Source organism: Pseudopipra pipra, chromosome 5, assembly GCF_036250125.1.
Source record: "Pseudopipra pipra isolate bDixPip1 chromosome 5, bDixPip1.hap1, whole genome shotgun sequence".
NCBI lineage: Eukaryota > Metazoa > Chordata > Aves > Passeriformes > Pipridae > Pseudopipra > Pseudopipra pipra.
Genome location: NC_087553.1, coordinates 50897476 through 50910964, shown reverse-complemented (window position 1 = coordinate 50910964; position 13489 = coordinate 50897476). Strand labels below are relative to the sequence as shown.

The window sequence follows — 13489 nt, the reverse complement described above, 5'->3', positions numbered from 1 at the left end:
ACATGTACTTTAAAACCTGGAAATTAAATTAATAGTGAATTTTGAAGGTGTTTGCTAATATACATTGAAAGGAATACAGACATTTACTCGACTCTGGTATAAAAAATCCTTCACTGGACTTTGGAGAAAGTAGCACTGAGAAGACTAAAAAGGTCAGAAGAGAACAGTGAGTATTCTACCAGAAGAATATATCCCTTAAACTTTTATGGTGGCTCAGACTCAAGGTGAAAATTTGGCTGGATTGGCAAAAGGTCTGCTGGACTCTTCCCTGTCTATTTCACTCCATCAGCCTATAGTTTGCAGCCACAGTCAAGATAAATGCAAATGCTGAAACATTTTTTCTCATAAAGGACCAACCTCAAGGCTTCCCATATACTTGAATCCTGTGGCTATTCATACATAAGAAACACTACTCTTCCATTTTTCCTACTTTCTTTGCTTCAGCGATCAGCTTTCATTTCATCATACTTGCAGACAAGGTAAGCAAAGAGTAATTCAGCAACATGCCAGGACAGTATTCTTGACTGCATTCATCAGGAGGGCAGTGGTTCCCAAAACCAACAGCAAGAATTCATAAGAGTTTAAATTAAAATATTATAAAATACGTATGATTTTTGAGTCTGCTAGTTCAATCAGTTTAAAAAGAAAAGTAGAGATAGATTACAACTTCTCTTTGATCTAAAATAAATTTAGAGATCAGAAATACCAGACCATGGACTTTTTAAGTCTAGGATCTCTTGTGCTCAGTTTCTTGCACTTCCTTTTGACACAGGCTCAACCTTGTTGTTCCAGTCTGTTATCCAGTCAGGGCAAAAGTCTTGTGACTGATATTTTTAATTTGGATAGCCTATCAGATTTTTGTGTTCTGATATAATTCCAGCTGACTGTTCTTTAAAACACATGCAATTAAAGGGTGTGGACAGGTACGCAAAACCCCTCTAACCCACCTGTTCTGTCACGGTATGTTAAACCCTTCCCTCCTCTAACCCAAGAGATTTTGCAGTGAAAGGCATTTCCCACAACTGCCAGAGCAGAACATGACTTTCTGCATATGCTGTTAAATAGTCCCTCGCTTCTAAAATTTGACAGAAATGATTAGTTTTGCATCTAAACAGAGAATGCTGAGCTATTCTGCATGACTTTGTCATTCCTAAGTCTCCTGACACTCCACCCTTCCCAGCTCAGCATCCCTCTGAGTAAAGCAAGCAGAGCACTCTAAGAGGTGTTGTTATAATTAGGGTGATTATAACGGGGCGGGGAGATATTGTCAGTTGCCAAGGATTTCTGTGTAATATCAGCAAGAATGTGCTGTGAAGGAGAGACTTGCAACGAGTGGATTTTCGCTGTATTAGTCTCACCTAATGTTTACTCATGTAGGCTTATAAAAAGAGGCAACACATTTTTCAGCCCAAACCAGAGAGGTTCTGAATGAAAGACTACAAAGGGTGCAAACGCCCTTAAAACCAGCCTTCCCAGCAGAAGCAGGCTTCATTTTACTTGTTCCAGAACACATTTCTCTTTATTCTTTCTTCAGGAGTGAGAAGGTGAGAGAAGAATTGCCTTCCCTAGATCACCTTGTATTTGTCTTCTCTGCCCTGACTCCGCAAACCCCACTGTATTTGTGTGTGTTCCACTTATGTTCACTGAGTCCCACTGAGAGAAAACATGTGGGAATGAAGCATAACTGCAAGATTGGCTGCTTTGGCTCTTCCTCTGCATTCCTATGCTTCACTGTATGCACTGCAATGAGTCTCATTATGTTGGACTGTAACACTTCTCAAGGGCTGGATCTGTCTGTATATCCGTATCTAGAAACACTGCTGGCACTTCCCTAATCCATGCCATAAACCCATATAAAAATGAATGAGATGATTTCACATAAATCTCTTCATAATAATACACACAGCATTACACAAAGAAACCCCTTTTTTGCTATTTAAGAGTGCTTTTCAGAAAATGTCAGCATAACCTGTCAGAATAATAGCTGTGTTAATGATGCAGCTGTCCTCAAGCAGGTTGGATCTTGCCTTGGAATTTAAGTAGCTAGTGTATCTACAAAAGACTAACAAGGCTGCAACACTGTGCTTTTGATTTGATGGGATGTTACTCTAGATGAAAGATCAGACATATTTTCCAGTGTCTTGGCAAGAGAGAATAGCACGATCTAACTCATTTCTATCTCTTTGGTAATCTCTCTCCCTGTCCCTAAGATGTCAAAAATAATAAATACAGCTAATTGTAATGAATTATGGCTAGGAGCTGCTTCTTAAACCATCACGGGAGCTCCAGAGGCTCCGTGTCAATCCAGTTATTCTAATCCAGTGTATTCAATTTAAAAGGCATCAAAGGAGATCAGTGCTGCAAGACTCAGGTAAACAATTCTTCGATGTCAATGATAAGAAGAGAAAGGTTGAACATACATGGTAGTAGTTCTCTATCTGCAGTTTCTGTACAAATAGGATATGGGTAGAAGAGATGTCCTTTTTCCAAAGGATAGGGGATCATTCTGAAAGCTGAAAAGAAAACACCATGCACAGGTTACTGTAAGTGTGGCAGTCATACATTTGCAGTTCTGGAAAACAAACATAGACAAAACATTTATATTAGGTTGCAAACAACACATAAATTGTTTAATGAAATGCCAAAATATAAATCTACATTTATCTTTTAATCTTGCAAACACCTATGTTTATTTTTATTCTTGAGAAAAGGTTCATGAATGTCAGGTGAGACCACATTACAAGGACACACATAAATGTTTGCATAATCAAAGCCTATTGTACTTCCAATTCCATAGCCAAATTTATGCACTATGTCTTAGGCTTTTAGGCTGCAGAATTTTTAAATTTCAGGAGAAAGTAGTGTATCTGGTATAACAGGTACAGCCTACAAAAATGACCAGCTAAGCTTGTGAGTTCAGGCCAATACTCACTATCTCTGTGCATCAAATATAAGAGAAGTTTTGCATGAAAATCATACACTACTTTTTTTTCCATCACACTCCAGCAAGCCAGGTAACACTGATGAACACAAGCCCTGAGAACCAGCGTTCCAACATGTCACGTTTTCATTTTCTATTAATTTTCTATTTGGCAATCAAAGATTAATACTGAATTATTAAAACCAGGTTCCTCTCATGCATTCTTTCTAGATGCAGCAGATCAAGTCAGGTTTCCAATATAAATCTTCAGGTCATAGAATAAATAATACTTAATCTTATGAATTTTTAAAATTGAAAATAATAACAGAGAGGGAGGGAAATGGATTACTAAATCTGGACGCTGCTGATGTCATAGGCCAACTGAAGGTGGTTTATAGAAACATCAGAATCCTTGACTGAAATATAGCTTTGCAATCAAGGCATCCTTTTCCATTATCCTATATATTATTTTCATTCTTTTTATGTCACCAACATTTTATACTCACTACTCCTATGAACATCAGTCACTGTGAAGCAATATTTTCCCCAACAGATGTCCGAGAAGCACTGTACATTTTAGTTGTTAGGTATAGCCCACTGCCACACAATAACACTCCATTATCTCTTGCTCACAAGACAACTGAAGCACTGGTTTAAATACACAATCCCCAAATATTTTCAGTTGTGCACACTGCATTTGAAATAATGTTAGCTGTATTTTTGTGAAATTATATGAGTGCATTTTTTCTTGGTTACTATGTTTAAAGCAATAGTAAAGAAGGTAGAAATCCTCAAAGATTGTAAACCAACCTGGGCTGTTAATGCTCTTCCAGTATTAACCACCCCTCTCCATAGCAACCCAAAAAGCCAAGTACAAATACAATAATCCAAGCTGTGTATGATCTTCACATGCAACAAACTTGAATGTCTGTACAAAAACATATGTTCAATGCTCATTTCTTCAAAATCACTAACACAAGTTTTTCCTTCCAATTTGGCCTAATACTGAAACAGACAATCAAGCCTCTTCTGCTTTACACTAAATCACAACAATATTAAGATTTTAATCAAAAAGGGATGGTAAAGATGTTGTTTTTACAAAACAAGTGAAAAATGTCTGAATAGCTTTTATAAACAGTTATCCTTGACATCAGACCAATTATGGAATATTTACAGCAAAACAGTTTTATTTAGCAATGCTATCAGCCATGGAAGAAAGTGCTCTAGTTCATCTGTATCAGTTTGTGTTTATGTAGTTACTCCTCTGCCTTACTCTTACAGTATTATCTGATCCTATTTTACATTAATTGACTCAGGTAGCACAGAGGCAGTTTGCCATTCAGCTGTGTACTTGCTGTAAGGGATACTGTAGCATTTGAAACCCCCTGGGTTTCTCTTCTTCATGCAAACAAGAGGAATTTTGATACAAGTTTAGAAACCAACAGTGACAAACAATCGCATCAGACTCTTTCAAAATTTGGTCACACTTCAAACTACACACTTTCTATACACAGAACGTGGTCCAAACCCAGTGGTGTCACTTGGGCTTTTTTAGTGGTACTATTAATAAAGTACCTACAAACACCTAGAAAGAAAGCGAGGGCAAGCGATCAAGTACTATATGTAGACTATTGGGTAAAACTAGTATTTAATTACATTTAATATCTATCATGTTTTCACTGGTTTTCACTTACAGTTAGGGATGCCAAGATATCTACCAAATATTAGGATTACTGGACTAGACACTGGTGAAACTATTAAAACCCATGGGAGTCTTCATATGTAGGCAAAATTTGAACAAAATTCTTGAAGACTGGTACACTTCATATCTTTCTGCAATCACTCTGAATGAATTATGGATTTTTCTGTAGAAGTTATGCTCATTTACATCTTTACAGGGTACTATACAGTTATTAGCTAATAAATTACTGAGCATGGTGTTCTATACACCTAGAAATAAAGCCAGTGCATCCTCAGGGAGCCCACACTGCAAATTAGGCAAGTTCAGACCATTTCATACAATGACCGAGACAGTAAGTCACTTTTACAATGGAAGTACTAAGTGCATTTCCATAGCAATTATCATGGTGACAAATTATCTTTTCTATCAAAGCTAAATGAGAACAAAAAATAGTGAAAGCAAGAAAAAAAAAGGTGGTATAATAACATATGGAGAGGCTGAAAAAGAGCAGAATAAAGCAGAGCAGAAAAGTGGAACTTGATTACATAAAGTAAAAATCTGCATCAAAAAAAACTCCCAAAAAAGCTGATCATAAATTGTACTTTTAAATTCTCTGAAACTTGATAAAAAACAAATCTCGAAGACATGATAAGATACATTAGAAGGTTAGTATATGACCTTTGGAGATCATATCCTCCAACCTCCCATTCAAAGCAGGGTCATCTTCAAAGTTAGGTCTGATTAATCAGAACCATGCCAAGCTGAGCTCTGAGTATCTCTGGGGATGGAGATCCCACAGCCTATCCAATGCATCACCACTCTCATTCTGAAAATACGTTTCTTAGGTCTAGATGAAATTTCTCTTGTTTCAACTTGTGTGTATTGCTTCTTGTCTTCCTGCTGGGCCATTCTATGAAGACTAGGACTGTCTTCCATATCATCTCTCCATTGGCAGAAGACAGCAACTGGATCAGCCCTTCGGCCGAGTTGAATAAAACCAGCTCCCTCAGCACCTTGTCCTACATCACATGTTCCAGTCCCCTATGCATCCTAGAAATCTTCCACTGGACTCACTACAGTTTGTCAGTTAAAAGAAAAGTCATAAAATACAGTATTGCTTTCCACTACTCATTAACATATATCTGTCTATAGGGCACACTCATAATTTCTCAGTATCTGAGCATTCACAGAATCATAAAATGGTCTAGGTCGGAAGATATCTTTAAAGATCATCTCATTCCAATCCCACTGCCACGGGCAGTGACATCTTTCACTAGGCCAGGTTGCTTGAAACTCCATCGAACCTGGTCTTGAACAGTTCCACGGACGGAGCATCTACAACTTCTCCAGGCAAGCTGTTTCAGTGTCTCACCACCCTTACAGCAAAAATTTTTTTCTTTATGTCCAATCTAAATATATTCTCAGTTTGAAACCATTCATTCAAATAATGACAAACAAATCTCTACAAGTCTGGAATGAAAGAAGGTAAATTATTATCCACTTACCTATGAGTAAGAAAACATCTCTCAAAGAAGTTGAGAAATTTTGTTCAGTCTTAGACAGCAAACATAACCCAAGACTTCAGAATCCTTTTTCTCATTAAATGAAGTTCGTATTTTTAGTTTGAATTTTGAGTGTTCAAATGGTGGTGAGAACTGATGTCCAAAATCCTCACATACTATACTTCACAGTAAACTATTATTTTCTCATGACATTCAATAAAAACATTTGATTAGCTCCTTTGTAAAAAAGCAAATTACTTACTGCCTTCCCATGTACAGTGTAAGAGATTCAATGCCCCCTCTACTCTTTTCCAGTGTTGAAGATGAAAGAAAGCATATGCTATTGCTTCACTGTCCCCTCTCTTCAGAATATGTTCAGGGGGCAGAATTAAGCTTTTCATTTCTAGTAGATACTGCAATAAAAAAGCAGAGCACAATTATTTCAGAGGTAATACGAAACACAGAAAGTTGCATGCAATTCTATAATGCCCACTGAAAGGTCTATTTCCCTAAAGTACTTTCTCTCCTAAGTGTTTCATCAAATGTTTCATCACCAACTGCACTTGGAGACAACTACTGAATTATTCCCAAAGACTAAGACATGCTGTCAGATGGATAATGTTCTGCTCTTCAGCAGTAGTATGGGAACTACAGAGAAATTCAAAATAAGATGCCTCTCTTATCAAAGGAGATGAAAAAAAGGACTCAAAGCAGAAAATGGAATTTAATTACAAGAGCTTTTTAATTAAAAGTGTTTCTAATAAAATTAAGACCCTAAGCAGTTGGATGCACACTGTCTTTCTCTAAGGAAACACGCAGCACTTATAGTTTGCACACAGGTTGCTTTACTGCATTGCCATTACTTACTAGATTTATAAATACTCAAGGTTGGTAGCCACCTAGGAACCTACTTAATAAATTACAAAGTGAAAATGTTACAAAATGTAACAAATTCCTGATTTCAGGGAAGGAGGAAGACTAGGATGTTTAAACTTCCTACTTGAAAGAGTTACTAAAATGAAAAGTACCACTGACTAAACCCACAAGCAATTTTCACAGAAAATTTCCCCATAACTGGATCCGCACTAGCAGAAGCAGATGAAACACGTGAAGGGTTCATGCCACAGGAGAAAAGAGGTCCCAGGCCTTATTCAAGCAGGTGGTTTTTCCTCCCTCCTCAACCCATGAACTAAACTGAGTTAACTAGACAAATAACTAACACCAGTCCATCAGACATCTCATCACTGGTGCTACTACATTCCAGTTAGTGGAGGGGAAAGATATACCCCTTGCCAGCATGCTTCGCAGGGAAAGGAATGGCAGACAGAAAACAGGCTGCCAAATCAACTCCTGTCAGTCCTCCTGAGCATTGTTACACTTCCCAGCTGCGTGCTGACCACTCTTCAATAGTACAGGGAAATTGTCGCCTTATTCCAGGATGCCCAAGATCAAATTTTCTCCCCACCAGCTTGTTTAGGTTAACACAAAAGGCAGCAGGTGAGTCAGGCAGTAGACTGTCAGGCCCTAGCATAAGGATGGGAAAGAAAAGTTATGGCTCATCCCTGGCAAAGAAGGAGTGAGTATGCAGCCCCTCCATTTCACCTTGTGCCTACAGACTGGTCTGGAAGGACGAGGACTGCAGGACCTAGGGACAGACAACCTCCTAGTGCAGGCACCCACAAGAAGGCAACCTGGCACCGGTGGTGAAAGGGTGGCATGGGTGGTGCCAACCTTCCACAGCTCCTGTTAAACACTGGCTTTTGTGAATGGGATGTACTGGTGCAGAAAAGAAGGCAAAAGAAAGAAACAAGGATTGAAAATCAGCCTTGTGGAAAGGAAGAGGAAAGGGTAGAGGGAAATGAGCACCAATAGCAAGAGGTCGTGGAAAGCGTCCAAGAGTTTGTTGCCCCTTTGCCTGAAGGAGGTAGCAAGCAGATGAAAGACTTTAAGAGACCATGATCAAAGCAAAGAACTGTCAACCCTGGGAAATAGATAAATACTTCAAAGAGGAGAGAAATCACACATTTCTGATGTGGGTGACAGTATTAAAAGAGGAGAAACTGAATTAGCAGTGGGAATAGTTTAATGTGATATTTGGATTTTCCCTAAAGCCTTTCAGAAAAATCTGAGAGCTGCAGAGCAGGTGGATTAATGGAGGAAGCTGCAATTTAGTAGGCAGGCCAGGGGATTAAGGGTGATAGAGAGAACAGAATAAAGAGCTGACAAGAGGGAAGGAGTTGTCAGGCTTACACTGATACAGCAAACATTCACTGTCCTAATGAATGCCTCACCCTTTTAAAAACACACATTATACCTGTTGAGCAAAATGGAATACAGCTGCAAGAGCTGCAGGTTTCTACCTGTTTTAATGATTTAGAACATAGCTCTTATTTCCACATTTTTTTAAAAATTAAATGAGAAAGTAATTTCTCAATATTTAAATATTTCAATCAAAGGAAAAAACCACTAGCAAACCCAATGACATGCCACTATTTTAGGAAAAGAAAAACAAGGAATAAATGTCTATTTTTCGGAGTGTTAAGATGAAAACACGTTATTTTGATTCTTGCATATTGCTTGTTATCAGTGGTTAAAATAAAAAAACAACTGGAAATACCAGATGGAAGCATGTATCTTGACACTTGCAAATCAATCTTAGTCTTCACTCACTTGCGTTGACTTTTCAGTCTGCATTTTTCTCAGGTTCAGAAAGAAAAACCTATTTTAAAAGTTCCTCAGATCAAAACCATTCATCCCTCATTACTCTATCACAGCTACTTTCACAAACAAAAAGTCCATTACCTGGTTTGGTGATATTTAAGAAGACCCCCACACAAAGTTGATGGTGGCTCAAGACTCTTTTGAACTCATAATTACTTTTATTTTATGCATAAAGGTCAGCCCCACCTTTTGGGCATACAAACTCTCAATTAATTTATTTTGGAGGTATTTCCAGCAAGAATGCTAATTGTACACAGACCCATAGAGACTTCATCTGGAACACTCCATACAGGCACTCTCCAAAACATAAAGATCAAATTTCTGAAGTACAGAATATATCTAATCAAAGAAATGACTCTGGGAGAGGGCACTTGAGGGCCTCCATCTACTTAACTTCTCTGAACAGAAGTAACAGGTACCAAAAAGCTACCTAGCTGTAAGTAGGGCTTGATTATTAAGGAAGGAGAGATATGACTGTCCATGAAAATTAGGACAGTCTTGATGTCCTAGAATACCATATCCATTGCTGCATTACTGTATTTTCAAAGAGAGTTCAAGAGCCCTGAGGGCATTGGGGTTCCTGGAGGTTTTGTTGACAGGGCTAAGGGTCTACCTGGAGATAGCATAGCCAAGGGCAGCCCCCTTTTACAGTAACTGCAGGCTACTGGCCCCAGATTTTTTACAGGTAGGACTAAGTCCCAGCAATCTGCTAGGTTTCCAGCAGATTGTCCATGAAATCAACATGGTCCCCCAAAACATTTTGTATTGGACGAGCGGACAAATTCTAGCGAAATAAAATTAAATTAAAAAAAATCTTTCTTCAAAAACTATCCTATAAGCTGCAGTCCTCATGCTGCCCACATAATGAGTGAACCACAATCCTGATGAATTTCTGCACGCAACAAGCATCTCCAGCTCTTGGAAAAAATCAGCCAAAGACATCTGACCATTGTTTTGAAGAGGCTGTTATCACATTTAATCAAAGGTACTACACTAGACACGTGCAGTCTTCTCTTCAGCCACCAAAGATTTCAGAGTGGAAATCTGACTATTTATATCTCAAAATTTCCAAAGGCCTCATTCCAGAGCATAGCCCTCATTGTTACAGGACTAATAGGGACACAAAATCCAATCATACCACTAAAATTCATAAAAGAAACCTACACCTCTTGACACACTCCCTATTAACTGTAACTCCTGATACACTGGCATCCACTCAGATTCAACCACGACCTCCACAATTTAAGTAACAGAACTTCACTACATTATCAATACTTTGAATATCTGGCAGAGCTCTGAACCTAAGCATGGTTCCACTTCAGAGGGAGAGTCAAGCAAGAGCCTAAATAAGAAACCTACCAAAGAGCTAAGCATTCATGGAGAAAATGGAGATGATAAGCCCAACACATCTACAGCTGCATTTGTTTTTCATTAACAAATTAAGAAGTTTAACTAGAAGAAGAAATAGCAAGTCACCACCATCTGGAGTTATCATGTTCCTTTAAAAACAGGAAACAGCTCAGAAAAGACAGAAAATTTCAGTCAGAATGATCTCTTCACTCTTGTGACCAGTGATGGGACTCACATTGTGCACTGGAACAGGCTCCCCAGGGAAGTGGTCACAGCATCAAGCCTGAAAGAGTTCAAGAAGTGTTTGGGCAATGCTCTCGGGCACATGGTGTGACTTTTGGGGTGTCCTGCGCAGGGCCAGGAGTTGGACTCAATGATCCTGGTGGGTCCCTTCCAACTCAGCGTGTTCTATGATTCTATGACCTAGTCTCAATCAAGTTAGGAGTGAATACTGAAGTTGTGCAATGATTCCTGCCATCAGGAGATGGCTCAATCAGCCCTTTGTCGCTGCATTGTTCTGGCTTGTAATTTTTTTGGTTATCTTTTTTTTTTTTTTCTGGTCTCTCTCTTCTCTCCCTCTAAACTTTTTCTGTCAAGGAACTATATTTAGGAGTTACAACAAGTGTAACAGTATTTTTCACTTGCTTCCACAGAGGGCTTCTGGGCCAGTTACATAACATTGTGATAGATATAGCTGAGCTATAGCCATTCTGTACACATATGGAAATATGTCTTTTAATGAGCATTTGGAGGATGACAATGGACCTTGTATACATGTAGTGCAACACAGTGGAGTTTATATTCCTCTTACATAAATTGAATATACGTTATTTATTTCATAATATTGACAGCTCTCTGGCTACTAATTCTCCTCTGCTGGGAGTGCTTTAGCATTCCACATTACTTCAGCGACCTTTTATAAAATAAATCAACCTATCCCAGGCAGATTTCCTTCTATTCCTCAATTGTACAATTTGACTCTGAAATTACAGCTCAGGTCGCAAACAGGCAACAGTCACTCCTGCACCTGTGACAGCATCCCTCCAGGCCAGAACACGAGAATTCAACATTGTTTGAACAGGAACTCTGCTCCTCCCAGCGGGATGAACAACACGAGCTTAAGATAATTCCAGAATACTGGTTTCTACATGCCTAGAGAAGCCACTTTTAAGTCACCTAACAAATTCTCATTGAACTGATGGTAATTAAGAAGTTTGGCCTTTTTGCTGGAGGTACATAAACAAATCACTGTCTCACTGAACAGTTAAAAACTCTCTTAAACATGTCTCAAATAGTTTCTCTGTAATATCATGGGGTGTGCGGAACAGATTTACTTCCCATCTGGTCTATGGGTTTGTTTGCATTATTTGTTTCTATTAGCAACTACAAGTTACTAGAAACCACACAAGCATACAGACAGACACAGTTCTTATTAAAAAAAGTAAAAATAAATAAGAAAAAAATGAGAAGGGATGCAATGGAGAACAGATAAATCTTTAAAAGTGCTTAAGTACACGGTTTGTTACATCTTTTTAAGAAACTGTTTACACATGAAATTGGCATTTCTTAAAGTAATATCAGTATTTAAGGTGTCTGATTCAAACGCAGCATACTTCAGCAGGGACTCTCTCCAAACTAACGCAGTTCCTGGCTTACATACCAACCCCCTACAACTGTGTGCAGGACACACTTTTGACTCACTTTTAACAATTAGATATATGGACCATCATCTGTTTTCTCTTTATAGCTCTAGTCTCATAGATCACAAAAATATGAGGGCATTTTTCAGGAGTTTGAATGCAGGGAAGGAGCCCTGCAAATCAGTTCAGAAGGGGTGTTCCACAATTGAGGAATGTCCCAGAAGCACCTGTGATAGCTTATCAGCATTAGCTTGGGAGAGTCGCATTACATACAAGCAGGGAAGCTCCAAACACATATAAATAACAATGATGAAGTTGTGTGTGTGTACATATACTTTTTTCTCAACTACTCCACAAATTATGCACTCTCCATTACATAGGATGTACTACTCTCTTTTTCCATACAAAACCCTCTGGAATTACAGCTTCAGTGGCAATACAGCCTTCTTTGGTTAACCCCTAAATTTTTGAGCAGTATGTTGTCAGACAGTGTCAGCACATTTCCTTGGGAACAAAACTACACAGTGTATGGTGCTACACTATAACAAAGGGATACTAATCCACAGAATCTCATTTAAGACAAAGATGGTTAAAAAAAAATTCAGACAAGTCTTCACAAACAAGTGATAAAATTTGTTGTGATTCTTCTCATAGTGGAATTCACAGCTCTTTGCTTTGTTCTTTTGTGATGTATTGCTGACTTTGATGCGCTATGGGTTATGTTTTTTTCTACTACAAAGAACCCTGAAGACACTCAGCCTGGTGAAGTGCTTTCTTTTTACATAGGCAATCTCTGCCAAAGTATAAAGCTGCAATTTGCTGTAGCTGACTCAGTAACATAAACAAGATGAACTGTAGAAAGATGAAATACATTATATCAGATTTGTTTTCCTGTCACAGTTTAAAAAATTAAGCCACTTTCAAGCAAAGAAACCTTTTTACAGGCAAAATGTCTTCAGAATAAGAAGTCTTGATCAGTTTGACAATGGTTCCATTTTTGCTGCAGTCACAAAGGAGGTCATAGTTGACAAACCTGAGCTGGCCTTACCCTGAACAGCTCAGCTTCCAGAAACAGCACAGTCAGATCAGCTGTCCAGCTTCCTGGAGAGATATGGCAGGCTGCGCTGAGCTCTTTAATACTTTGTTCACTCAAACTAAATTCTGGTACCTTCATGTGCCATATCTTGACTCCAGTGTATTCCAAAAATAATGAGAATTTATCACCTATGGCTGGGAATTAAATTGTCATAGAAATGTACTCAAAAATAAAAGAGATCTGTGTCAGAAGAGGGTTATTTGCTGTAAGAGTGGCTACCTGAAGAAAGACTGTCAGCCATATTAGGCCTCTGTGAAAGTAATTTTCATGCAGACAGAAAGTGATGTGTTGCCATCTAGAATCAATGGAAGGGGGTGCCAACATATTCATGACATGCATACTGACAAGACTCCCAGATCCATGCATACACAGTGGTTTCTGTGTGGAAAGTAGGTGTTTTTGCAGGGTTTCTAACATCTTTGTAAAGGTGGAAATCTGGGATTTTTAAACCGCTTCTTCTTAAGGTGTTCCTACATATTTAGATTACATTTTTAAAAAAGGGTAAAAAGTATATCTGACCTCTGCAATATCCCTATGGAACTGCAATCTGGCCATCATCTTCCAGGGGAGAATGAGCAT

General features: G+C 38.5%; 1 protein-coding gene across 3 annotated transcripts in view; it reads right to left on the bottom strand.

Moving 5' to 3' along the window:
• Nucleotides 1-13489, bottom strand: part of ST7 (suppression of tumorigenicity 7) — a 138943-nt gene that overhangs the window by 2032 nt on the left and 123422 nt on the right. For all 3 annotated transcript variants that reach the window (XM_064656046.1, XM_064656047.1, XM_064656048.1), the window contains 2 exons: nucleotides 6366-6516; nucleotides 2421-2513 (listed from right to left, as the gene is read on the bottom strand). In XM_064656046.1, coding sequence (XP_064512116.1) covers nucleotides 2421-2513; nucleotides 6366-6516 — 244 coding nt within the window. The remainder of the gene's footprint in view (nucleotides 1-2420; nucleotides 2514-6365; nucleotides 6517-13489) is intronic.